Consider the following 26,654-nt stretch of genomic DNA (forward strand, 5'->3'; position numbering starts at 1 on the left):
GAGGAAAATGAGGTTAAGAGTCATTAAGAACTAATCAAAGCTGGGATTCAAAGCTCTGTGCAGTGCAGGGATGCAAGGAAACCTTGGGGTTCCTCCAAAGCAAGATGGTTCCTAAGGAGGAAGCCTTTGTTTGTCCCACCCACAATTGAGAAATTGAGTTACAAAACCTATTTCTTTGGTTTCTGAATCAGATTGTGGCTAAATGACAGATGTCAGAAATGGACCTGAAGTCTCCACCTTCCCTTGCCTACCCCTCCCCAATAAATAACAATTTTCAGGTATATACTGGGGTTCACCACCCCAGCAAACGGAGAGGAGACTTCAGGAAAACCAGTTGGTCCATTCAAATGAGGAATTAGTCATAGGATCTCTAGTTGCAAAAGACTTTTAATTAGTGCTATGTATTAAGAGACTTAAAAACTTGTAAATATGCCAGTAGGTTTGGGGGGGGGTGCAGTACCCGAGGCAGTTTGACTTTTTTGGCATGAAATTGCTGATATATGAAAGACATGATTTTAGCCAGGGTTGCACTTTAGAAATACTGCTGAATAGGAAGTTTTTTTCTTTCCTAGCTCAATTCAATTTAATTCAATCAAGAGTCATATTTCTCTAATACTTACTATGTATGCTAGAAAAAAGCAGCAACAAAAGAGGACCTAGCCTCAAGAAGCTTACATTCTAGTTCAATTCAGTACAATATATGTTTACAAATCTCTTATTATATATGAGGTGGTATGTCCTTTGAACAGAGGTGAAAAAACACGCAAAGTTGGCTAACTCATTCAGTGCTCCAAGAAACTCTAAGACTATCCATTGGTGGTAGAATGGATAAATCACTGGTCCAGAGGCCATGAGTTGCAATCTAGTCTCAGACACTTAGTAACTCTGTGACCTTGAGCAGGTCACTTCACCCTGATTATCTCACATTTAGTGCCATCTCCAGTCATCCTGAATCATATCTAACCATTTGACCCAGATGACTTTGGAGGAGAAAGTGAGGCTGGTGACTTAGCACAATGCCCTGTCACTCAAATCCAATACATATGCTTGTCATGGCATCACCTTCCCTGATGTCATGAACTTCTTTGAGAACAAAAACCAAATATCATCATCAAAACGATCCATTAAAAATAATTTGTTTTGTATTATATTTATTTTGTATATTCTTGTATATATATATTATATTTATTTGTATATTTTTATGTAATAGGTAAACTTTTATGTAGTGATTTCTCATGTAGAATGTAAACTCTTTGAAGGCAGGGATGGGTTCATTTTTATGTTTATGACATTGCACCTAGAAGGTGCTTAACAGGGGCAGTTAGGTGGTGCTGCAGTAGATAGAGCACCAACCCTCAAGTCAGGATGACTTGAGTTCAAATTTGACATCAGATACTAGTAATTACTAGCTTTGTGACCTTGGATAAGTCAATTAGCTCTGATTGTCTTGGGGAAAAAATTTAGAAGATGCTTAACAAATGTTTGTCAATTGATAGATGAATTGGAGTAATTTTTATACAGGAAGTTCCCTCTACCAAGGCACTGACCCTTTAACCACATCCCCCCCAATCCACCCCACAAAGCAGAAGGAATGGAGATTGAAAAACAAAAAGAAAACAGCCTCAACTGTCAAAGAGGCAGGCCATATCTCATTTGTTGTCTTGTGGTCATCAAGTCTTAGGGCAGAGGAGGATCTTAGGACCTTAGAACTCTTTATCTCTCTCTCTCTCTCTCTCTCTCTCTCTCTCTCTCTCTCTCTCTCTCTCTCTCTCCTCTCTCCTTTCCTTTCTCTCTCTCTCTACTTCCCTTCTCTTCTCCCAACTTCTCCCCTACTTCCACTTTTCCTATCATATATTCTCCTTTTCTCCCTTCCCTTGCCTTCCTTTAAAAAATGTATTAAGTGTTGCAATGTTTCATATATTGTACAAGCCTCAAGGAGCTTATATTCCACTGGGTATGGATTACAGAGGATCCTCTTCTTGTCTCTGAAAATGTAGCTCCTTGTCATTTCTGTGATTATTTATTTTTATTTAACTAGTAATCCAATTTTCCAATAGATCTATGACCTCATTAGTTGTAGGCATTTCCTTTAACAGGGCAAATTACAATCTGTCTATGCCTGCCTATCCTATATGACTCTGGGCCATGTTCTTCCATAAATTTGCCAGTAGGTTTCCACCTAATGTACTGGGAGTTTTCTTTATAACTTCTCAACGTTGCATAATACTGATGGAGTACATGATCGATCCACTGGTTATTCCTTCTTCTCTCTCTTCTCTTCTTTCACATCCAGGCTGTACCCCTTTGAAATGCTATTTAAATTTAAATAAAGGAACATAAAATAAGTAAAGAACTTGATCCAGCAAAAATTATTGAGAATATTCAAACTTTGGGATTAGGAGAGGTACAAAGAAAAATTAGAAATGGTCCCAGACCTCATGTAACTTATGTCCTTGATTTATTTATCGTGAATGTCCTAGCAGGCTGACAGCCTTCTTTTCTTCTACAGGTATGGATTCATAGAAGGACATGTTGTAATTCCACGAAAAACACCCAGATTCCTCTGTGCCGCCAATAACACTGGGATATATATCCTTGCCCAAAATACATCTCAATATGACACCTACTGCTACAATGCCTCAGGTAGGTTGGCATTTGTTATTTCCGTTGCATTGTTTGTCATTTGAATGAATTGTATTGATACCACAGCTTAGAGAAACCTTACCTTGGTACAAAGCAGGGAGATGGAGACACCTGCTAATGGGTTAGAGGTGAGAGGTCTGGCCAAATCATTAATAGAATTAGTGGTAAAAACATGTAGTCATCAAGAAATTGCCATATATGAGGCACTGCACAGAACATAGGGTAGTTACATAAAATTAATAATTTAATTCAGTTTCATTAAGTACCTGCTATGTACTAGGGTTCTGGGGGTTTGACATCAAAAATGAAAAGCCGCTGACCTCTAAGAGCTTACATTCTATTGGGCAGAGACTTCAGCATGAAGAGATAAGTGTGTATAAAATATGATACTTTATATTATATTATACATACCTATTCATTATATAACATATAAATGATATATATCACATCTTATTATATTAGTTCTATATTATATAATAAAAATTATATATGCTATAACCATATTATATGTGATATTTGTTGCATGATATATAAGATATCATATTGATACTTATTGTATATTATATAATATGTGCATCTAAACCAGGTCTTTGTGATCTTTGCATGTATATAAATGTATATATTATAATGAATATAATACATATATGTTATATATATGTATATCAGTGTCTATATATGCATATTTCAAAAGGAGTGAGCACAGGCCCCTAGGGGAAAGGGGTGGGCAGATAGGCAGATCAGGAAAAGGATTGATAGGTGTTATCTCTGTTGTCCATGAAGTAAGGTAGGGGTTTTATTTTTCAGGTGGTTGGTATGATATGATAGAGAAAGAGCTCAGTCTTCACTGTCTGCTTTCTCCAAGTCTCATGCCCTAATTCTCTCCACTAATGCTCATTATAGAAAGAAAACTGGCTAATGAGGTTCCATTATTGGAAAAGGGAGGGCAAAACTAAATGAATGTATTTGGGGGTTATCATCCTCCCTGGCAAGCATATTAGCTTGGACCTGAGGAATACTAAAAACACAGCCAACATTCTTTGGCATAGAAATCTGTTTGGGGAAGTGGTCTGAACTTGGTCTTCTTTTGGTTTTAATGTGCTTGACGTCAGATCAGGCTTTAATAAACCCCGAAGGAAGTTGAGGGTAGCACCCTGAACAAATCTGAAGTGAGCTGAATGGAGTTGGGGGTCAGGAGCAAAATTAGAGACATGGGAGCTGCTTTTGGCAAGCCTGGCAGTGAATGAGAAGGCAGGTTCAAAGGTTCGTTTTTGCATTTATTTAGTTAAATTTATGACAGGATCATAGCCAGAGTCTTAGTTTGTTCAGACCTAATACAGAATTCACATTGTACTTTTACCAAACCTTTATTAAGCAGAGAAGGAAATAGAAACATATTAAGGTGAATGACCCAATGAAACTCATACAACTAGTAAATGTCAGAGGTTGGATATGAGCCTGGGTCTTCACCTCTGAAAAAGAGCCCCCTCCCTAGTCATTATGCCAGGCTAAGGGAAGGAAGGGAATAAACATTTATATACAGCATCATCCATGTGCCCTTTCCAAATATTATCTCCTTTAATCCTTACAACAACACTATGAATTAAGTGTTGTTATCATCTAAGGCAAACAGAGGTTAAATGATTGAAGGTCACACAACTAAGTACGTATCTGAGGTTGGATTTGAACTTAGATCTTCCTGACTACAGGTCCAATGCTCTATCCATGACACTATCTAACTGTCTAAGAGAGAGTCTCTTCTGATTCTAAATCTGTGGCCCTATGATTTTATCTTTGTTATTTTCCATTTGAAATATTTTTATAAAAGATTGCATAATACCTGGATGTGAAATAATTTTGGGGGGAGGGGAGAATGGGGCTGGACCTATAATTTGAAAGGATCATTTTCATTATTCTTCAGCTACTTGAGCCATGTCCATCTCTTTGTGACCCCCATTGGGCAAAAATATTAGAATGGTTTGTCATTTTAGTTCATTTTAAAAATGAGGAAACTGAGTCAGATTATGTGATTTCTCAGAGTCATATGGCTACTATGTGTCTGAGGCCAGATTTGAACTCAGGAAGACAAGTTTTCTTGACTTTATCTGCTGTGTCATCTACCTGCCCTCAAAGGATCCTAGAAGCACAGACTTAAAGTTGGGAAGTATCACAGAGGCTTACTGAGAGCTGGAAAAGTTCTCTGCGCCAATGGAGAGGATCAGCTTTTCTGCAATGTACTATCTCAGAGAGGTTGTTTCCTGCCACATGACCAGGATGCATGATTTTTTCTTTGTTTTTAGTTAAATAATCACTTTTAAGTTAGTTGAAAGGCCTCTCCTCTTAGGAAATAATTGCATGGCAGCATGGTGGTTATCATCATTTACCATATTTGCTAAGGTAATAACTGCCCATTTCTCTCCATCAAGTGGACAAACACAAAATCTGTGAAATCTTTTTTTTTTTAAGTTTTTTTGCAAAGCAAATGGTGTTAAGTGCCTTGCCCAAGGCCACACAACTAGGTAATTATTAAGTGTCTGCAGTTGGTTTTGAACTCAAGTACTCCTGACTCCAGGGCCAGTGCTCTATCCACTGCGCCACCTAGCCGCCCCTCTGTGAAATCTTCTTATGTGATTAATGATAATAATTTCTGCCATTATCAGATAGTACTTCAGGGTTTATAAGGTATTTCCCATGACAGTTCTGAAGGAGGGAGTCCACAGAAATTCTTACCATCTTAAAGATGAGAAAATGCTTCTTTTTAATGATTTCTTTTGTCTTCATGTATGAAATTCCAAACTGTGGCCTTTTCTTCAAACTTATGTAATTCACTCAATAAATTAATCAATAAGCCAAGCACTAGGGATGCAATGACCAAAAAAAAAAAAAAACCCCCTCTGATTTCAAGCATCTTAAAATCTTTAAAAAATCTTTTATTTATTTTTTCAATTACATGCAAAGATAGTTCTCAATAATCATTTTTGGTAAGGTTTTGAGTTTCACATTTTTTTTCTTCCTCCCTTCCTTCCTCTCCTTCCCCTGACAGAAAATCTAATATAGGTTATACATATTTAGCTATATATATATATATATATATATATATATATATATATCCATATTAATCATGTCATGAAAGAAGAATCAGAACCAAAAGGGAAAAAAAGACATGACAAGGGAGGAAAAATATAAAACATAAACTAAATTAAAAAAACTGAAAATAATAAGCTTTGGTCCACATTCAAACTCCATAGTTCCTCCTCTGGGTCTGGATGGTATTTTCCATCACAAGTCTTTTTTAATATTGTCTTTGATTATTGCACTGCTAAGATGAACAAGACTCTCATAGTTGATTATCACACACATATATAGCATCTATGCTAAATATATCCATATTAATCATGTTGTGAAAGAAGAATTAGAACCAAAAGGAAAAAATAAACATGAGAGGGGGAGATAAAACCTAAAACATAAAAGAAATTGAAAAAACTGAAAATAATAAGCCTTGGTCCACAATCAGACTCCATAGTTCCTTCTCTGCGTGTGGATGGTGTTTTCCATCGTAAGTCCTTTAGTATTATCTTTGATCATTGTGCAGCTGAGATGAGCAAATCATCATAGTTGATTATCACAGAGTCACACATCTTAAATGCTAAAAGATCTTATGTGACTGAAAATAATTATTAAAGTTGCATATTTATAAATAAAAACCATCAATTAAATGCCTTCTGTGTGTAAAGATGATGAGGATATGAAGATAGGTAGATTTATTAAATATGTCTTAAACAAATACATATGGTTTTTATGGGAAAATATAAGAATGTCAGCAAATCAATATACTTAAAATATTTATTTCATTAAGTATTTACAATATGCCAATGACTATGGCAAGGTCTGGGGATAGAAGAGCAAAATTAAAACAAACCCTGCCATCAAGGAACTTACATTCTAACAGCTGTCATGGCAAATCATTAAGTAGAAGGTTAGTCATCTCATGCTTTCCCTCGAAAATGGGAATTCCAAAAGAACAGGGAGAAAGAGAAATAAACTTTAAAATATTGGTCTTTTCGACTCCGATACTGAATATTAATGATTAAGAATGCTCTTTACCTCTCAGTGGAGAAGTGATGGACACAAGATGAAGAATGAGATTTTGGACTTGGGTATATATTTTTTTTTGCCTGATGATATTAATTATTAGGAGGATTTTGTTTTTCCTAACACTCAGAGAGAATGATGTGAGAGGGGAAAAGAGGAGTCTGAATAAAAATCTCACCCTCCCTCCCCAAAAGCAAGGTCAGGAGGAACTGTAATCAAACAGGAAAATCTTTGAAAATCACCATGTGAATGTACTGTGTACTTGTAAAAAGAAATGCAAGCTTGATATAGAAATTCAGGGTTTCAGACAAGATCCTCTCCTATTCTACTATGTATATGAAGAAACTTGTTTTATTTGGAAATTGTTAGATTAAGAGTTAAAAAAACACCTGAAAGGAAAATGAACAAAAATAATTAGTCTGTGATGTCTCTGTGGAGCTAATCCATTCTGTGAAGTCCCAGGCTTTGTTGACAGGATACCTAAAAATATTCAAGACATCATCTAAACACAAAGACTTATTAACTCATGCCACTGGAAGGAACCAAAATTAGGCACGAGATAATCAATCAACTACCAAATAAAGGCAGGAGGAAAATTCTAATCTTCTTACCAAATAGGAACAAGACTCACCGTATTTTCAAAGAGAAAAATGACCTCTTGTCAAGTCTGTAGATGGTCATTGAGAATCTTGAGCTAGTGTGATGTTCTTCTTCTGCAGCTTTCTCAGATCTTTCCATTTTAATTGAGTAAAGAAATATGATACAGTGGAAATTGAGTTGGGATTGCTGACTCTATTTGAATTGCCACTTCAGTTTCAATTTAACCTAAATTATATAATTTTTCCACCATGAATTTCTATCCCTGAGAAAAAATTTAGACAAAATAATGTTTCATAAGATTTTTAATTCTTGTGGTGTGGAATGTTTTTCTCTGAGCACTTGGGAGGTAGAGTCCTGGGAAATGGACTTCATAATCCATGACAGAAGGAAAACACCTGGCAACTTTCTCTCTTGGGCAGTTTCTGGAAGAAAGTTCCCTGGCAGGGTTGGATCACTCAATTCTGCTCGTTCTTACCTATGTTACTTTAAGAAAATCTCTTCCCCTCTCTTAGCCTCGCTTTTTTTTTTATTCTGTAAAATGAGTGCTAGCCAGATGATTTCTAAGACTCCAGTTGAGGTGGAGGGGGAAGGGTAGGTGGGTTGGAAAGAGCACATTGGAGTGGTGTTGGGCAGGGCAGGGCAGGGGGATCCTCCAGTTCTAGGGGAACAAAAAGAGTGAAAACCCCGGCTTAGTTAATTATTTAAAAAATGGTCCTAGTTTTGACTCTTTTCAATGAAATTGATCATTTGCGTTGTTCTCCTCCTTCACAGCGCCCCTGGACAAAGAAGACTGCTCATATGTCACAGACATACCAAGCGCATTTGAAGGACAAATCACCATAGGTACCTTTTTCTTCTGATTTTTATCATATGCTCATGTCACAAGGGTGCAGAGTGGGGATCAAAAATGCTGCCCATTTTCAGTACTGTGTCAAAAAGAGCAGGGCCAGTTCAGAGACAATGGTCCACTGTGCTCATGCTATCTTTTTGGGGTCTCTACATGGACTTTGGTCTGACCTGATTTGTCTTAATTGGGGAAGGATTCTACCAGAATCCCCACCAGAACTCTGGGTGGGGTGGGGTTACCATCTCTGGTGTCTGATCTCTGGGACTTGAACCTAGGTCTTCCTGATCCTAAGTCATTATTTCAAATTGCTCTACACAAACACATTAGATATTATGTGATAGATGTGTATTTATCTATAGATATATGCATATGTGCACTCAGTTGTGTGCATATACATATATATCTGTAAATCCATACACATATATGTGGATAATATGCATTTAACAATATACTCCATCAATGCCTATTCATTTGCATGCTATAGTATACATGTGTTTAAGCAGACATTATATGCAGAGTATATTTTACATAGATATATGCTTGTGTGTTTATGTGTATTTTTATATGCACATTTATATAAAGACACTATTTCATATTAGAAAAGGATGGAATAATTTTCAATTCTGCCTCTGATATTAGGTGTGTGAACAAGTAACATGAACAAGTGTGATTCTAAAGCAACTTTATAGGATGTTTTTTATTTCCTCAAGGATAGATTTCAATCCCTTTTCCTGGAGGGAATTTGTTCATAGGGAGCTTCCTGCTCTGACAAAATCATAGATAGTATAGATGTTTCAATATGTACCTGAATATATCTTTATGTAGCTATAAACACACACACACAAACACACACATACACAAAAACAATTGCAAAACAAAAATATACATGGTATCTTTGGAGTCTAAATAGCTAATTTTCCATCACCATTTAATCATTTCAGGGAGTCTTCCTACCAGTTTTCTCTGTATTTGATGAGAATGCATAGGGGCAGCTAGATGGTGCAGTGGATAGAGCACTGGCCTTGGAGTCAGGAGTACCTGAGTTCAAATCTGATCTCAGACACTTAATAATTACCTAGCTGTGTGGCCTTGGGCAAGTCACTTAACCCCATTGCCTTGCAAAAACTAAAAAAAAAAAAAATCGAGAATGCATTGACTACTTAAAACTTTTCCCCTTTTTTTGGGTGAATTCTAAACAGTGATGGTACTTTTCCTTTCCTTCAGGCATTGTAAACCCTGATGGAACCCGCTATACCAAGAAAGGAGAATACAGGACAAATCCTGATGATATCAACCCCAGCTATAATCCAGAAGATGATGGAAGCAGCGGTTCTGCCGGAGAGAGAAGCACCATGGGCGGTTCCACAATCATTCAGACTATGTACAGTGATGTAACGCCTACTTCCTTCAAACACTCCAGCCCTGATAACTTTGAGAATTTTTCTCCAGTCACCAGTAAGGAGAATACATTTTCATTTTCACTAATCACAAAAGCCCCAAGCTTATTATTTCCCCAGGTAGTTCTTCCAATTCCTCCCAAAGCATTAGCAAAATATCTTTATTAAAGATACTCTTCCTCACTCTCTATTTATACTCTTAAGGTTTCAAGATTTGGATTTGAAAAATACAGCATGTGAATCAAAAAGGAAATATGGTAGACCTCATATGCACAGTTACACATGAACAGATGTTCACAGTTGTTCACTACCTTCTTATACTTTCCCCCCTTTCATGATCAGAGAAATATAACCCAGAATCTGAGCTGAAAGGGACATCAGAGGTCATTAACACAATGAATTTGCCTAATAGAATATAAATAGTGCCTGGAAGGTATATTTTAATTAGTGCCCATACAGATCCAACACATAGCTGATTATCTACAAGGAGCTGAAATTGAATAATTTTGGGTTATTATCAAAGTTGGGTTGTATTAACTGGATGTAGTCCAAAGAAGCTAAAGAAGAATCTCCTTTAGAATATTCCTGACAGGTGATCATCCAGGTTCTGGTAGAAGACCTCTGAAGACCTCCTTTCCTTTGGGAAGGCAAGGTTTGGAATAGAAGTTCCTTTACATAGTCTTGGTGCATGGCTTCCTACTTTTTGACTCTGACTATTGTTCCTGTGGTCTGATGGGAAAAGTCACAATAGGAATTGTCTCCTTGGTGTTTCAGAGAATTGCTTACGGTCACCTCCAAGGAAATAATTGAGAGTATGGAACACAAATGGCACAGGTGCTAATGGACAGAGTAGCTTCCACAGGACAGAGGGAGGCTGGGAGGATACCCATGTGGCCAAGCCATGAAGGAGAGTTAGGAATTCTGTTCTCTTGATACTCCCTGTAGAGCATTCTAAAATGGGTAAAAGGAATTGATGATGATGACAACTCACAACCACCCTGTGAAGTAGTTGCTATTAAATTAATTTTATTATTCTTATTAAGTGAAAGAATACCTAGTAAGAAGGTGGCTAAATTTTTAAAATTCACCTCTCATGGTTCACCTGGTTTTCTTGAGTGCAGAAGGGGCAATCAAAATAAAGGTATTGAAACAGTGACATGTAAGAAGCAAGAAGGAAGAAGGGAGATTTCATGTGGAGTGGATTTAGGAGAGACATGATAGATATCTTCATGTATTTGAGGAGTTGTCTTATGGAAGAGAGATTAAGCTTCTCTGACCACAGAAAGTGGAAAAAGGAACAATGTGGGGAAATTGGAATGAGGCAGATCTTTACTCCAAATTGGGGGTACTTGTAAGTGTGGTGACCTTGGAGGCAATGAATCCCTGTTCACCAAAGATCCTAAAGCCTAGAACCTGGATGACCACTTATCAGTGGTATTATAGAGGGAATTTGTAGGTACAGCCTGACTCAGTTGACCCCAGAAGAGAGATAAGATAATCTAAAGTCCTTTATGTTCATTAACAGATTACTTAAAGAAATTTGAGTGGCCCATAGTGAATTGAGGTCCAAAATACTGAATTTGCTGATGAAGATCATTTTCTTTAGAAAGGGCCTGCTCTGACACTACATGAGTTTACCTGAACATTAATAGCAAATAAGCTCTCCAGGAGAGAGATGATACTTTAAAACAAAGTGATTGCAGATTGTTTTTGCCTGAATGAAGAAGGATGTGGGGAGAGTCTTCTGTTCTGGTTCTGATTGCTTGTGTTATTCTCTGGTAGTACAAGAGAGAAAATAAGTTGATGCTGTCTTGGGGTTTTGTTTCTTGGTGCTTTGGATTGGTTGGGAAATGTTTGTCTCTCCTTCCTTTTTCCTTCCTTCCTTCCTTCCTTCCTTCCTTCCTTCCTTCCTTCCTTCCTTCCTTCCTTCCTTCCTTCCTTCCTCCTTCCTTCCTTCCTTTCTTCCTCCTTCCTTTCTCTTTCTCTCTCTCTCTCTCTCTCTCTCTCTCTCTCTCTCTCTCTCTCTCTCTCTCTTGTTTTCTCCTCATTTGCTTATTTGGAAATCATGATTGTTGATGGTTGAGATATTTTCTTTAAAAGGAAATACACAATCTTAAGAGTCTCTTTCTTTGGGCATTGTGCAGCGGGCTTTTTCCCTTTCCTCATACAATCTCTTGCTGAATGACAATAGTAGATGGAGTTTGAGAGCTTGGGACTGGGCCTAGTTCTCCAATGATGATGCTAGAGACTTAATGGTATATGTATCTTGTGGCATGGGTCTTTTCTAATCTTGGATTCTAATAAATCAGACAGTAGCAATGGCGCTGTCTGCATTCATACTCATCTTATGAATGACTTTCTGAATTTAAGATTTGGTTCTGCCCAAACTCAGGATGTGGACTCCTCTTCCACTGAGAGAAATCTCCCATGAATGCACCCCACTGCTGATGACCAAGATGTCTGAACTCTTTCCTATTTCCTTCCTTTTGTGGTTTAGGCTTCTTGAAAATTCATACCTCTTCAGTTCCATTCCAAAGGATGATGAATCAAAAAAAGAGTTTTAAAATTGACAAAAGGAAAATAGAAAAACAAGATCTCTAGTGGGCAGCTTACAACTTCCAGGACTCTCAATTTCTTTTTTTTTTTAATTTTTTTTTACTCTCAATTTCTTAACCCATTTAGATACTCATATTATTAAGAACATAGGATTTAGGGATGGAAATGGACATTTATGATCATTTCATTTTACAGATGAGAAGACTGAGGCATAGAAAGGAGATTGTGACTTCTAAATCCATATAGATTATGGGTAGCAAATCCATCAATACATGAACATTTATTTAAGTGACACTGTGCTAAATACTGAGACAAAGAAAAAAAAGTCCCTGCTTTTACATTGAAACCTTTAATATCAACACAGGATTAGAACCCAGTTCCTCCCAATTCAAATCCCTTGTGGATTTGAATCCTTCATTCTTTCCACCACTTGTTCTCATTATGTTTTGCTAGTTCTTTTCTTAGCTAATACTATCAAAATGAGGCAATAAGTGACCTCAGTATCAACACCCAGAGTTAGATGACTGCAAATGTGCTCCTCTAACATATGACAATCCTGGTAAAATATTTACCGTGGGGATTAGGCCAAAATAAAGGCCAGACTAATAACACATGCTTAATGGTAAACATTAGGTCTATAGCTTAGTAAAGAAAAGTCAGGAGCTTATTACCCAATCCCAGCCACGTAGGAATGACTTGGCTTCTCTATCTTTGAGAGAAAAACAGAAGGGCAAAGGGATGAAGGCTGACCAGAAATAGATGAATAGTCACAAAAATGAAACATCATTAATTAGAGCTTTAAAACCTCCCAAATATGGATAACTCTGAGGCAAGATTCTTTGATCTTGTTGAACAGACCAGCTGAATGATGTCTCAGTAGCTAAAGATAAGAGAAGCGAATTCCTTAGATAAGAAAGAACTCCTGAATGTCTATCATTGAAATGAATTTAGAGACAGAAGTTCTAGGTACAACTCTCAGTTATGCTATTTGTAATCTGTCCTTTGGTCAAGTCATTTCTTTTCTATATAGTTTTAGTTCCTTCAGCTGTAACATTAAGAGCTTGGACTAAATGAACTCCAGGGTCCCTGACATTTAACTCTGTATAAGATCCAACAATGGCATTGGTAACTTAAAAAGAGGTATGAAGTTGGGCAGTTAGTCAACAAAATTATTAAATGCCCATTACATGGTTGGCATTGAGCTATGCTGTGGGGATGCAGAGACCCTACTCTTGAGGAATGCACAAATAAATGGGGTAATCATGTAAATAACTTTGCACAAACTATTATATACAAGATAAATTGGAAATAACCACCAGAGAAAAGTCAAGAGAATTCAGATGGAGATGAGAAGAAAGACAGAAAGATCTAGTAAAAACTCTGAATGAAATTCTACTTTTTGTGCCAGTGTGGAGATTCTCCCATTGCTTAAAGCTTTCAGAATAATTTCTCTTTGAGTTTGGACAAAAGGAGCATAGCAGAGGTTACAAGGCAATGCAGTAGATAGAGTATGGGAGTCTGGAAGATCTGAGTTCAAATGTGACCTCAGGAACTTACTAGCTGTTGGATCCTTGGGCAAGTCACATTATTCCTTTCTTCCTCAGTTTCCTCACCTGTATAGCAAGAATAATAATAGTATCTACTGTGAAAGTAAAACAAGAAAGCATATAAAATACTTTGCCAATTTTGAAGTGCTATGAAAATGCTAATCATTATTGTCATTATTGTGGTCTATGATTTACAAAGCGCTTTTCCTTTCTTGTTGCATTTGGGCATCAAAATTAACCTGTAAGATAAGGAGTGATGGCATGATTGTGCATATTTCTACAGAGGAGGAAACTGAGATTCAGAGTGGCAAATTTGTTGAAAGCTGAAATGGCAGCCCCCAGGTCTTCTGATTCCAAATCCAGGACTCTTTCCACATTACCTGCCTCCCTTGGCTTGCTTTTGTTTTGTGGTCTTCTTTTGGTTTATTCCTGTTGGGTTGTTGGGTAAGCGCCATGGTGTCTTGGCAATGGATAACAGTGGCAGTATGTGATGGATTTGGGAGATGTTAGATTTGTTTCAGCAGTCGAATTTTGAAGGGTATCATGCACATTCTATTTTTTCTTGGCTATTATGATTGCTCAATGGTACAAATGAACTTGGCAACTGGAGTTTTTCCTGTTTAAATGTTGATCTTTTGGGGGGGGTATTATTTCTGAAGTCTTCCCTCTGTCTGACCTCGGTTTCTATCCTATAACTCCTCCATCTCCCCAGCATATCCTCTTCCAAAATAAATTCGATGTAGCCTTGGGCAAGCCACTTAATCCCATTGCCTTGAAAAATCTAAAAAAAAACCGAATTTGATGGCAAACTGAACATTTCCATGCTTTTCTCTAGCTTATACACATATTTCAGATTTCTATGATTTCAGTTATTGCATTCACAATCTGAAAAGGTCACAATATTTTTTCTTTGTTTCATTCTAAGCATATATGGTGGTAATAAATACTCAATCCACATTTAAAATGGGAAGAAAGCAACACTATAGATCACTGAAGAAGGCTTTTAATGATTTGATAATCACTTTTAATAGGTTGTATATCCCATTAAAACACATAAGGAGACATAAGTATTAATGGGAACTAAACAATCTAAAGGATACCCTAGTTTCAGCCTTCATCATAGCCAATGAAGATGGAATTCACCTGTGGCAAAAAAGAAAAGGCTAGTACCAAAATTCTGGCTCAAGTATGGGGTGGAAAAAGAAAATTTTTAAGACCTGTGTCTTAGAATGATCTTGGAGAAAAGCTGATTTTAGTGACCCAAGTCAATGTTGAAGTTATGGAACATGGCAACTTCTGAATGCAATCATTTCAGCTACAAAGCACTAATCAAAGGAGCCATGGAAACCCAATTTTTTTTTAGGTTTTTTTTTTTTGCAAGGCAATGGGGTTAAATGGCTTGCCCAAGGCCACAAGGCTAGGTAATTGTTAAGTGTCTGTGACCGGATTTGAACCCGGGTACTCCTGACTCCAGGGCTGGTGCTTTATCCACTGCACCACCTAGCCGCCCGAAACCTAGTTTTATGGTAGATCCTATTTTAAGTCCTTGCTAAGGGGTTGTTAATTTGTGTTGACCAATGTCTACTAGAAGATGTGGATTTGGGAGGAAAAATAACATTTGATTGCTGTCAATGAGGAACTCACATTTCTGTCATTGTTAAAAAAGTATAAAAAATATTCTAAGACACCAGTGATGGGGCTTTTCTAATGCTCTGCCTTCTCCAAGTTCCATCATAATAAAGGAGACTTTTTATAGAGAATGAGCATTATGTAAAGAAAGAACGCTACCTTCCTGGTGTGGGGACCCCAAAAATAACTTTTCTGTAATTGATTTGCCACCCCTATGTACTCAGAGACTCATTCCATTTCTGAAACAACAACTCAGGAGCAGCAGAATTGGATGTGGTCGTGGTTTATTCATTCACCACCTAAGACTGAGTATCTTACAACAACCAAGCCAGGTAATAAGTCATGTTGTGATTTTTATCAGTTGTTCTCATAGAAAGTTGGTCAGATGAAAGAAAATAGTCTGTTGTCTATGCTTAAGCTTCCAATGAATGGTTCTTCAATTTTCCTGGTGAGAAAAGGGCCTGGTCCTTTTCTCATATAGCAACCCTCAATTCTCAATAATGAAGATGATTATAAATTCATCTAGTGTCTTTTTTCCCTTTTTCCCTAATGTAAAAGTTTCTGTAAAGTGGGAAGGAGGCTGTTTTCATTCAGAAGTTTATGACCAAAAGATTCCTTTGTAATAGAAGATGTTATATCAGATTATATCCAGAAGATACAATTCTGAGTCATTTTTTCATCTGCTTTTTCTCAACCAACTTAGATTAATACAGAAGGTAGTTCTATATCATGGAACTGGAAGAAAATGGCTTGTTTGGTTACATGTTTTATGAGCAATTTCATTGTGAAGTTGAGTGACTTGATTTATTAAACCACCTTTATATCTTTGTAAATACCTCTACTGTTTAGAAAACACAGAACAGATAAATTTGGGGGTCTTATCTGAAAAAGTAAATGGAATGTGACAAAATGAGAGAATAGGATTAACTTAGTTCAGTCAATTTCATCAAAAGAAGTGCCATTTGTTAGAGAGTATTATTATTTTATTAGCAGACAGGTAGCAAGAAAGGGGTAGATATGGTGTAAAAGCATGATGTATGGGAAAAAATGTTTATAAAGATTGTCTTTGGAGGGCAAGATGTGCATGGAATACTTGCTTTCTGGCTTGTTCCTTCTTGGGCCTTTCTAGGGATTCTTAAATAATTGAAAAGAAGAATCTTAATAATCATCCTTTAGTATTTTAAGGACATTATGACTGTTTTAGCTTTTCTGTTGGAATTTGGTCTTATTCTGTCTTCTGATGGCTATCTGTACACTTCTTAATTGATCATCAAAGATCCCCATCCTTCATGTCATGTAACTGACCTTTGTTTAGCATTCCTTCTTGGTGTTTTCTTTCCTTAAAACAAAAATCCCAATGACTCATCAAAGAATCAGTATTTACTTGAAAGTAGTTGTATATAACATTAGAGAATTTTGACTTTATTGGGGTGATTTTTCAGCATCTTCTATTTCTGTCCATCTTTGTCTATCTGGAATTCTGTGTTTGGGTTATCTGGCTGCAAATGTTAGCTATATCCTGATATCTAGGAGGCTGCTATTAGGTATTGGTAGATGATATTTGATGGTTTGAAATCTAGTCATGGTAATGCAAAATAATATATGGGTTTCTGGGCTTTCCTTTCATCTTTCTATCTATTAAAGTATAAATGATCATCTTGATTCATTAAAAGAATAGTATGCACACAAAAAAGCTGTTCTCTGGGAAGTAGTAAGTAATGCTTTCACCATTGATTCAACTACCCTCAAAACAGCTTTGAACAGCCCTAGTGGTACAATCCATGAGACAACAGCAAGGAAACAAGAAGACTCTGACTGGTTTTCCCAATGGTTCTGGCCTTCAAAACGTGAGAGGCAGCAGCACACAAGGACAGCTGGTAATGGGCTCTGGAAATCTCTTTTCATACACTTTCTTACAAGTCCATTGGTTCTCTTTGGTCTTTGAGAATGTTGACAAAGGTCATTCTCCTTTTGGGTCTCAAGAGTCTTTTAAAAATTGAAGAAAAGATCAATGATAGGGAATTGGGGAGGAGAAAGTGGCCTGAGGAAGATTTCAGGATATTACTATGCAGAGTTAGGCTCTGTCTTCTATCTTCTAAAGAACTAATGTAATTATGAAAGGAAGCCTAATGGAAGGACTTATAGAGTTTCCATCTTATTTTTAAGACATCATATTTTTAGGAAATTTGGGGTGGTGGTAGTGGAATCTTCAATTGCTAAGTAATCTCTTGAAAAGACCAAAAAACTGAGCAAATTCTATCTCATTCAATGACTAATAAATATAATTATTCTTACAATGAGTATTTACTTGTACCTCCATATGAATGGACAAACTGATGAGATCAAAGCTGCATCTGTAAAGTAGCTTTCATATCATATGATGATTTTTAATAGTATAGGCATCTTACAGGGTCTTGTGTTAGATATTATATGATGTTTCTTCCACAAAGAAATATATTCAGAACAAATTATCTGTCATATAACTTAAATGTGTTTTTAATTTATACCTTTGGAACAATAGTTCTTAAACTTTTTGCAATTTAATTGGAAAGATCCTTGATTAGTGCTAAAAATGTTCCTTTCTCTGACTTTTGAGAGGTTAATATTTGCAAGTGAATCCCACTGCAAGAGAAATGATGTGAGGTTCTAAAATGATTTTTTTAAAAAATCCCTTAGATAAATACCCATATATTCAAAACCAGAATACTGACTAGAAAACACCTAGCAGTTTATCATTCAGCATTTAGGGGACTCATTCTTAGTGAGAGGGATTATTCCAAAAGACACATGGAAGTCATTTCAGAGACTGAATCTTTTCTTTCTTAAGTATCTATCCAAGAGGAATAAGGAAAAAAATGTCTTCTCCTCAACCCCCAATGGATAGAATCTTAATAAACCTCTCATGGTAAAAATGCTAAATATATATTCTCTTACTCTATTCTGAGTTCTAGATGAATTTTTTGATTTTGTGGATCTCCATGGGATTCATCCTAATCAAAGTGGAGCATGCTTATTTTGGATAGGAATATATATTATAAATATACATATATGTGAATATTTATCTATAGCCAAGCCTACATAATTATCTCTCTCTCTCTCTCTCTCTCTCTCTCTCTCTCTCTATATATATATATATATATATATATATATATATATGTATGTATATATATATATATATGTTTCTATAGATATTTATGTCCATGTTTATATCCATCTATCTATCTTTCTATCTCTCCATTCTTATGCTTCACCTTGATTAGGACATGTCGAATATTGTTTATGAATTGACTGCTGGCTCTTTGAATTCCTTTCCTTGGCGACTCTATCCAAATGAGTACTTGTAAGGAGAGTAGCATTACTAATCACTTTGTGTCCTAGGAAGAGATATAGGCTCATGACTCCAGGAATTGATGATATTTGTTTGGAGTCACAACTTTTCTGAAGTAGACTTGGAAAATTGATAGGGACCCAAGAAGCTCTTCTATTCATTTCCCAGTTCATTGGCATGAATGGGTTTTGTTTACTCTATGCAGTAAGAAATCTATTCAAACATCTTAGTTTTGGCTGATAACTTCTTTGGAATAATTGTAATCTGGCTTATTTTTTCATTTTGCTTTCTGGTTAGTTTTCAGAACACTGTGCTTAGTACCAAAGCTGTTAAATTCCTTTAGGGACCAGAATTTGGAAATCTTGGGTAATGCGTCTGTACCTTCTACTTTCTTTTCGTGATGTCAGGCAATTAACTCAGCTAAGTTTAACTTTCCTATTCTGTCAAACGGGGTTGCCTACATTTTTGCTCACTCAGTAACAACAAGTCATTACAACAGGTATGGCCTCAACTACCGCCTCAGCAGAACCGGAACCAAATGAGGAAATCGAAGAAGAAACAGAAAAATCCCCCAATTATTCTGGATCAGGCATTGATGATGATGAAGATTTTTTCAGTACCAGTAAGAATAATAAATCAATAACAGTAGAATCATTTTGTGGCAATAAAACTAAAGGCATCCAATTGGTAAGACCTTGGGAAAGATTGAATATGATCCAAGACTGTGGTTTTGAAACAATCCTTCTTATCAGTTGGTGAATCTAGAGAGCAAGGATTAGCATCACTTTGATAACAACAAAATTTTTTTGGAAAAAAAAATGGAAATGTGGAAAAAAAGGACCCTCCTTTAAAGAGCTTCTATGTTTCACAATTTAAAAGAATTGGTTTGTTATTACTGATCGCCTTTTCAGTACTGTAATAAACTTTTCCTTAATTCTCCTTAGTCTTAATTCCTATGTCAAAAGCTTAGTAAGAATTCCTCTATCCCTGACCCCCAAATAATCTCTGATACCTTTGGAGTAAAAGAAATTGGTTCTTATAAGTGATTTATAATCTTTAAAGTGGCTTTTTTGGTTAATTGGTAATGTTTAAAAGTTCCATGTTAAATGGAGTTGATAACATTTTCTATTTGTTGCAAGTATATATTGGTTTAAAAAGTGCTAAAAAGGATTGTATAGTATTTGTGAGTAATCCTCTCTCAAAATGTACTGATATTGATTGTATCTTGATTTTCCTTCATATATATATTTATTTATATGTGTATATATATATATATATTACATTTCAATGCTGATGATTTGAGGGAAAACATTGTGTTTGCTAGATGCTTAACTGTGTGGTGAGCTGGTGTGGTGGTGGTTCTCTCATAGACCTTTTCTAGTGGCTCTTTTCATTGGCTCTGGTTGGCTTGACATTGGTGTGTGTTTTGTATATTGGCAGAGGATTGTGGGTATTTGGCAAACAAAGTATAATTTGAAACTATCCATTATGTGGCTATAAGAGATAGAATTTCTCTTGTGTCATCATCAATGGGAAAGATCTTGCTTCTGGTATTTCTTGCCATTACTATTGTTGATTCATTCAAATGGTCTTTTCAAGAGCCCATTGTAGCTTTCTGTCATAGCTGGTAAAGCCATCTGAGTACAGAAATATATAATACTTGCCATTGCTCTAGATTCTTGGTTCTTTTGGCTTTGGAATCCAGGCTGCATGGATTCAAAAGGCCTTGGCTTCTTTTGTTCAGCCTTGGTGAAGGGCTGATGTTTTTTCTATTGTGCTTGTTGCTGTTGCTGCTTTGGTCAGAGTACCTGGAAAGTTTTTCCATGAAGATCTCATGTCCTGAAGACCCAGGGGATGAGACAAGATGGCAAGGGTATTGAGATCCTTGGCAATGCTACTGAACCAAACCGAAGGCCCTCTCTGCTTTTCTTCTTTCCTCCAACTCCAACCAGATGTATATGTTTATACATCTTTTTGGCTTATTGTGTATATAAAATAAAGAGAAAAGTTAATTCAAGCTGTCAGAGGAAGCTCAGCAAGTAGCTTTTTCATAATTTCTTCAACCATCATTGTGACAGCTTCAGCCACAACCCGTGCTACAAGTCAAGAAATGATCCAAGACTGGCACCATGGGGCACATGGCCACTCAAAACCTGAAGAACAACCTCAAACAACAACAAAAGTGACTGGTAATGGTTTATCTATATATTTAATTAAATATTCTTGACTCTGAGATGCTAATGCATCTGAAAAGCCCTAAAGGAAAGAGTAAGATAATCTTTAGTTAAATGGCCTTAGTGAATTTCATGACTCTCTTTGTAACAATCATTGAGATCTTTTTGTAGTTGTTTAATCTAAGATCCCCAAACTGAACGGGCTTTTCCAATAACAATCGATGAATTAGAATAACTTATTGTGTAGTCCTTTAATATTAAAGGTTATGTTTGTAGATCTTCATTAAAGTTTTCCTCCAATACTTCATTGTGGGCATGAATGGGATCCTGAATTTTGAAAGTCTTTGTCAATGGAGGGAATGAGTTGATGGGTCCCACCAAGTTGAAAATACTTTGACTATGAGTTCCACAATTAATTCTATGCCCCATCAGACGACCAGATTAACCAAGGCTGGAGAGGTTTATCACTTCTTTGGTCACAAGGGGATGAGCTTTTCTGACTCAGTAACTAACAGATGCCCTGTATTCAGGCCCAGAAGAGATGTGATAGGCAATGGGAGATGGGGAATGTGGGCAGGGGTACACTGATGAATCACAGATCCCTGAATATTGAAGTACATTTCCCTAACAAGTAGTTGATCAAATATTTCAGGCACCATTTTACCTGTGACATTTGGCAATAGTCAAAGGAAACTCATTTGAGATAAATTCTTTTGGGATAAATTTCCTTCCTCCTAAAAGAAGAAATTCTAACATGTCTTCTCTAAGAGAATAATTATAATGGGTGAACGGGGTACAGTCTATTGCAAGAAAATGATTCAAGCATTTGGCCAACCAAGAGTGTATTTATAATCATCATCACAGCTATTATGGACACGGACAGAAGTGATGATAGGGCTCATGGTGAAAATTCAACCCAAGAATCACAGCCTCCTGTTATTCTTGGTGAAAACCATGAAGATCCTGATGGACGTCATTCTTCAAGTACAAGTAAGGAGGCTAACTTTCAACACTTTTGATTTAAAGATGAACTAGTAGAAAGATCACCAATCAACATAACTGGGCATGTAGCAGAAGGAAATTTTGGGGGAGAAGTCTTCCAAATAATTTCCTTTCATATGCTAATTTAGACTGGGAATGCTATTTTTAAATGTAATCTTGTTGGGTTGCATAAACAGGCAAAATGTCCAACATGGTGGTCTACATGCGGTTTTGGTGTTTAAAGTTTTTCCTGGAAGTTTGTTTTTTTAAATTGAATTCTTGTCTTCAAGGTCTTTATTACTTTTGGACAAATGACACTGATACTACATCTTTAGAAAGAAAACTGAATGAATATCCCTTTCTCTTGCTATCCTAATTTCCAACAAAGGTTTTCATTTGTCTCCAATTTTTTTCTTTCCTTCTTTCCATTGTGGATCTCATTTTATGAAAGATAAATAACAAAACCTCTTCTCTAACCTTTGGTGCAGTAGATGGGTTAAGGGAATAGGTGGAGTCTATCTTGTTTTGTTCTACTGTTCTACTCTTTCTTATAACATTGTCAAACTCATTGCTTCTTTGGTTCAAACACTTTGGATTTCTTCCCTTCAAACCTTATATTCTAGCTTTTAGAATGCATGATTGGATATACTTTTCTTTGCATGTTTCTCAAGTATTTAGTCTTTAGAAATTAAATTGTGTACTTCATTTCATCCTCCATTGCCACCACCTATGTACCATTTTAGTATAGATGACTGGCCCTTGGGGTGTAAAAATCAAACCAAAAGGGGGGGGACATAAAATAGATGATATACCTCTATTTTTGATGATAGTATTAGAAAATGTCCTCATACTTGATTTAATCATCATTCTAGCAGCTTCAGACCTTCTTAATAAAGAACCTACCCTAAAGCAAGGGCAGTCTGGGCATATATATTCTGAGAGTTGATATCATGCTCTGAATAAAGAGAATGGAGAGGACATCAAGACCAAGTCCTTTGCCATTTTTCTTTTGAGCAAGTCTTAAAAATCATGAAAAAAACTATATAAATATTAGAAATCAAAAATATAAGGTAAAAATTGATATCCCTAAAGGGGAGATAATTAGTTTTTCATCCAATCAAATGCCATATCTTCTGCAATTATCATTGTGTCAGATTTGGTTAAAGATGTGGAAAGGGTATATGTAAATTGGAGTCAACCTGGTAATTACCCTTCCTCCCCTTCATCATGTAAGGATTACTGTAGAAATTATATGAAACCCCTACTATACAATGTAAATTACTATCTCTCAATTTGATAGCAATATTGAAGTGGCTTGAGCCTTATTAAATGAACATGTCAAGTAAAAAGAAAACTGTTTCTACTGTGTATATGACAGAATATTTTCGTTGAATAAACAATAGTGACATATTGGAATGAGAAGTTATGCAATGTTCTGAAAAAGAGGACAAGATTGCTAGATTGGGGCAAATGAGACATGGGTTCTTTTCCTGGTCTGCCACTAACAAGCATTCCTACCTTATATTTACATATTATATATATATATTATTTATATTTATATATAATTTATATATATTATTTATATTTATATATATATTCATTTCTATTTTCTGAGCTTTTGTTTCCTTTTTTAAAATGACAAGGTTGGACTTGATCATTTCTAAAGCCCTTTCCAACTCCTCCATTCTCTGTCTCTGATTTTCTTTTGGCCACAGTTGTTTCTTCTGGATAGTCACAACTACAAAGATGTGAGCACAGAAAATGGCTTCTTCCTTTTATAATTTCTCTCTTCATATGATCGTTACATTTACTTTTGCTCCCATTTGTTTTGTCAAAATGCCTAGAAATTTTTTTCTTAGAAAAATCTCAAATTTCAAATATAATGTAATAAAATTTAGAGGATGCTAAGATGAGAAGTTCAGTCATTAGCCTTAGGGAACTAGAAAATGCTTGTCTTTTTCTTTGCTCCCTCTCTCTCTCAGCTTTCATTGGTACAACCCTGGTGCTCTAAAGTGAGGTACCTCATGGTATTTGGTGGGGAGCTATCAACTGATAATGCTTTCACCATTTATTCAACCATCATTCTCACAGCCTTGGACATACCTAGCCATACAACCCAAGAAACAACAACCCAACAGCATGAAGGGGGACAGTTTTGGTGGGATGCTCAGCAACCAGAAGATGTTGAGACAACAGCAGAGACAACGGGTAATGGGTTCTGGATACTTTCTAAAGTCATCTTGATTAGAAGTTCCTCTAATTGATAATGCTTTAAAGACCCTGCTTAAAGGTCAATCTCTAAGGAGGTGCCACAAGACATCCATATTACATTATGTGAATGATGAGGGTACACAGGTGAAAGGCTTAAACAGTTGTCACATGTAAATTGTAGCAAGTCACATGGCAAGAGGCCCTTGAGTTTCATTAAAATACAACATAGAAAAGTGGTTAGAATATCAGTCCTTTGGAGTCAAGTATCACTAATATCATATACTGGCTGTTCAACCATGGGCAAGTCATTTAACCTTTCTTTGCCCTGGGAAATGCTCAAAAATAATGCCAAAGAGTTCGTGATCTATGTCAGTGAAAGAAGTTTCCATACCAGGAGTTCTCCTTATTTAAAAAAATTACAAATCTGCTTCTACCTCTCAAGAAAAAAGAAAAAAGGGAGGGGAGAGAGGAAGAGGGAAGAAAAAATGGAGGGAGAAAAAGAGGAAAGAGGGAGGAGAAGAAGAAGAAAGGGAAGATAGAGAGAGACAGACAGACAGAGAGAGCGAGAGAGAGAGAGAGAGAGAGAGAGAGAGAGAGAGAGAGAGAAGGAGAAATAAATTGAGAAAAAAAGGAAGCAGGAAGAGAGGGAAAGGAATAAAAGGAAGAAATAAAGAAAGATTAAGGGAGAAAGAAAATTAAGATTTCAGCAAAAAGTCAGTATGATATAGTGTATTAGTTTAAGAAAAAAGATACAGTAGTCCTAGTCTCAAGTCACTTTAACTCCTTAATCCTTAGTTTTTCCTATCTGAAAAAAAATGGAAGAGGGGGGATTTGATGCTTTCTGAGGTGTTTTCTATCTCTAACATTCTATGATTTCATTATTATTATTATTATTATTATTTTTGCTTCTTGTGCTGGAGGGAAGTTCCCTGTGAGACTTTATCCCACTCTCTTTCTTATTTTGAGACTTGAGGAAATTTGTGATAGTAGTTTGTATTTCAAATTTCCATCATGTTTGATGACTCCATAGGCTTCTATGAAGGTTGTGGGGATATAAGAGGATTAGTTAGAGGCACTTTGTGTCTTGAGGAAAGAAATAGGACTTGAATTTTAGGACAAGATGTTTTTCTTTAGAAACATTGGTTCCTTGATGCCTTTTGGCCTTTTGGTCATGTCCAATTTCCTTGATTTGTTCTTGATGTTAGGATGTCTTTCTTGGGTGGAGGTAATACCCCTTCTCTCCTCTTGGACTATGGTTAGTGGGAGTAAAATTTCATGGTTATCATGGTGGCTTCTTAAACTCTGCTTGCCCTTCTTTCTGTGTAAAAGAAAGAAGATAATGTTTCTTGATATGTGAAGAACCCAAGAATTCTTCAATTGTTTCAGTGCTATTATGGCCTTCCTTTTTAGTATGGTTTACAATATGAATTCTTGTGCAAAGAGCTGACCTTTTCTTGACCTTCACCTGCATTTTGCCTTCTGAATGCAGGTCATTCTTGGCAAAATGGTGTATTTTGTGTACCCTCAATGTGGATGATTTCCAGAGCAATTTTAATAACTTTCTAACCTCTGTTTTCCTTGGCTCCTGACAAATTGGAGAAGTGTTTGGTAGATTGAATTTTATAAACACAAAATAGACATCTTTCTTATTAAGGTGTCCCTTCTGCCATCAATCTAAATGTCATAAGAAATGCCTTTTGAACAGGTGCTCTTTAGACTTCAGAGATGACTAACCATTCATTCATGCTCAACAAATTAAGAATCTTTGCCAACTCCCTTCTCAAAGACATATAACAACATTCACTCCATGTTGTTGTACTCACATCTCAAAATAGAAATGAGTATCTTTAGGATGTTGGAGCACTATGGAATGGGAGAATACTTCCACATCTTTGACCTGCTATTGGTGTCTAATCTTTATTTGTTGGATTCTAGTGCAAATGATTCATAAACCGATGACAAAGAAAATAAGCATGAATGAATAAAGGATCCTCTAATAACATCTGGAACCAAATAGAATCCAAGCTTTCTCTTGTTTATCATCCCTCCCTACTTTACTGCCATCTATACCAGGTATAGATGTTCCTATTAGTCATCTTAAGGAAAATAGAAAAAAGTGATTCTTGGCACATTGCCAGCTAACTGTTAACTTAAAAAACTTTTGGTTTAACAACATCATTATTAATATCTACAGCCCAGGACACAAATTCCAGGCAGGAAACAACTTCCCAGAGACAAGATGGTACATGGATAGGCTACCTTGACCCAATTTCTCATCCAGTGGAGCACTACAATCCAACAAGAAGAAACATGGGTAATGATTCCCAAGCAACTTATGCTAGCATAATCAGACACCATTTGGATTCACTACTTGAACTTGTGCACTGGTTCTTAGTTACTGTTTCTTTTGTTGTCTTCTTTTTTTTTAATAAATCACTTAGCAAGAACTGCTCTCAAATACTAGTTTCAGCATAGGTGGAGGGGAGTCTTGAGCTGAAGGCTTGGAGGAGAACTACCTTTTGGGAAGAAAAAAAAAAGAGGAGTTAGTCCTATCATGAATATGGACTTTTTCATTAACAATTAGAGGGATAACTCCCCAATTTAATTTATTTATAGGTCTTAGGCAGAGATAATTAATTAGAGACATAACCT

At 36.3% G+C, this 26,654-nt stretch overlaps 1 protein-coding gene across 10 annotated transcripts in view; it reads left to right on the plus strand.

Moving 5' to 3' along the window:
- The window catches only part of CD44 (CD44 molecule (IN blood group)), a 91,266-nt gene that overhangs the window by 37,801 nt on the left and 26,811 nt on the right, over positions 1 to 26,654 (plus strand). For 4 of the 10 annotated variants that reach the window (XM_074230468.1, XM_074230470.1, XM_074230469.1 and 1 more), the window contains exons 3-12: positions 2,510 to 2,643; positions 8,104 to 8,175; positions 9,404 to 9,634; positions 15,533 to 15,640; positions 17,063 to 17,185; positions 19,136 to 19,258; positions 20,715 to 20,825; positions 21,675 to 21,800; positions 23,883 to 23,999; positions 26,197 to 26,316. In XM_074230468.1, the coding sequence (XP_074086569.1) occupies positions 2,510 to 2,643; positions 8,104 to 8,175; positions 9,404 to 9,634; positions 15,533 to 15,640; positions 17,063 to 17,185; positions 19,136 to 19,258; positions 20,715 to 20,825; positions 21,675 to 21,800; positions 23,883 to 23,999; positions 26,197 to 26,316 (1,265 nt within the window). The remainder of the gene's footprint in view (positions 1 to 2,509; positions 2,644 to 8,103; positions 8,176 to 9,403; positions 9,635 to 15,532; positions 15,641 to 17,062; positions 17,186 to 19,135; positions 19,259 to 20,714; positions 20,826 to 21,674; positions 21,801 to 23,882; positions 24,000 to 26,196; positions 26,317 to 26,654) is intronic. The other 6 variants (XM_074230472.1, XM_074230474.1, XM_074230473.1 and 3 more) reach the window with 6 other exon arrangements.

Source organism: Macrotis lagotis, chromosome 3 (genome assembly GCF_037893015.1).
Source record: "Macrotis lagotis isolate mMagLag1 chromosome 3, bilby.v1.9.chrom.fasta, whole genome shotgun sequence".
NCBI lineage: Eukaryota > Metazoa > Chordata > Mammalia > Peramelemorphia > Peramelidae > Macrotis > Macrotis lagotis.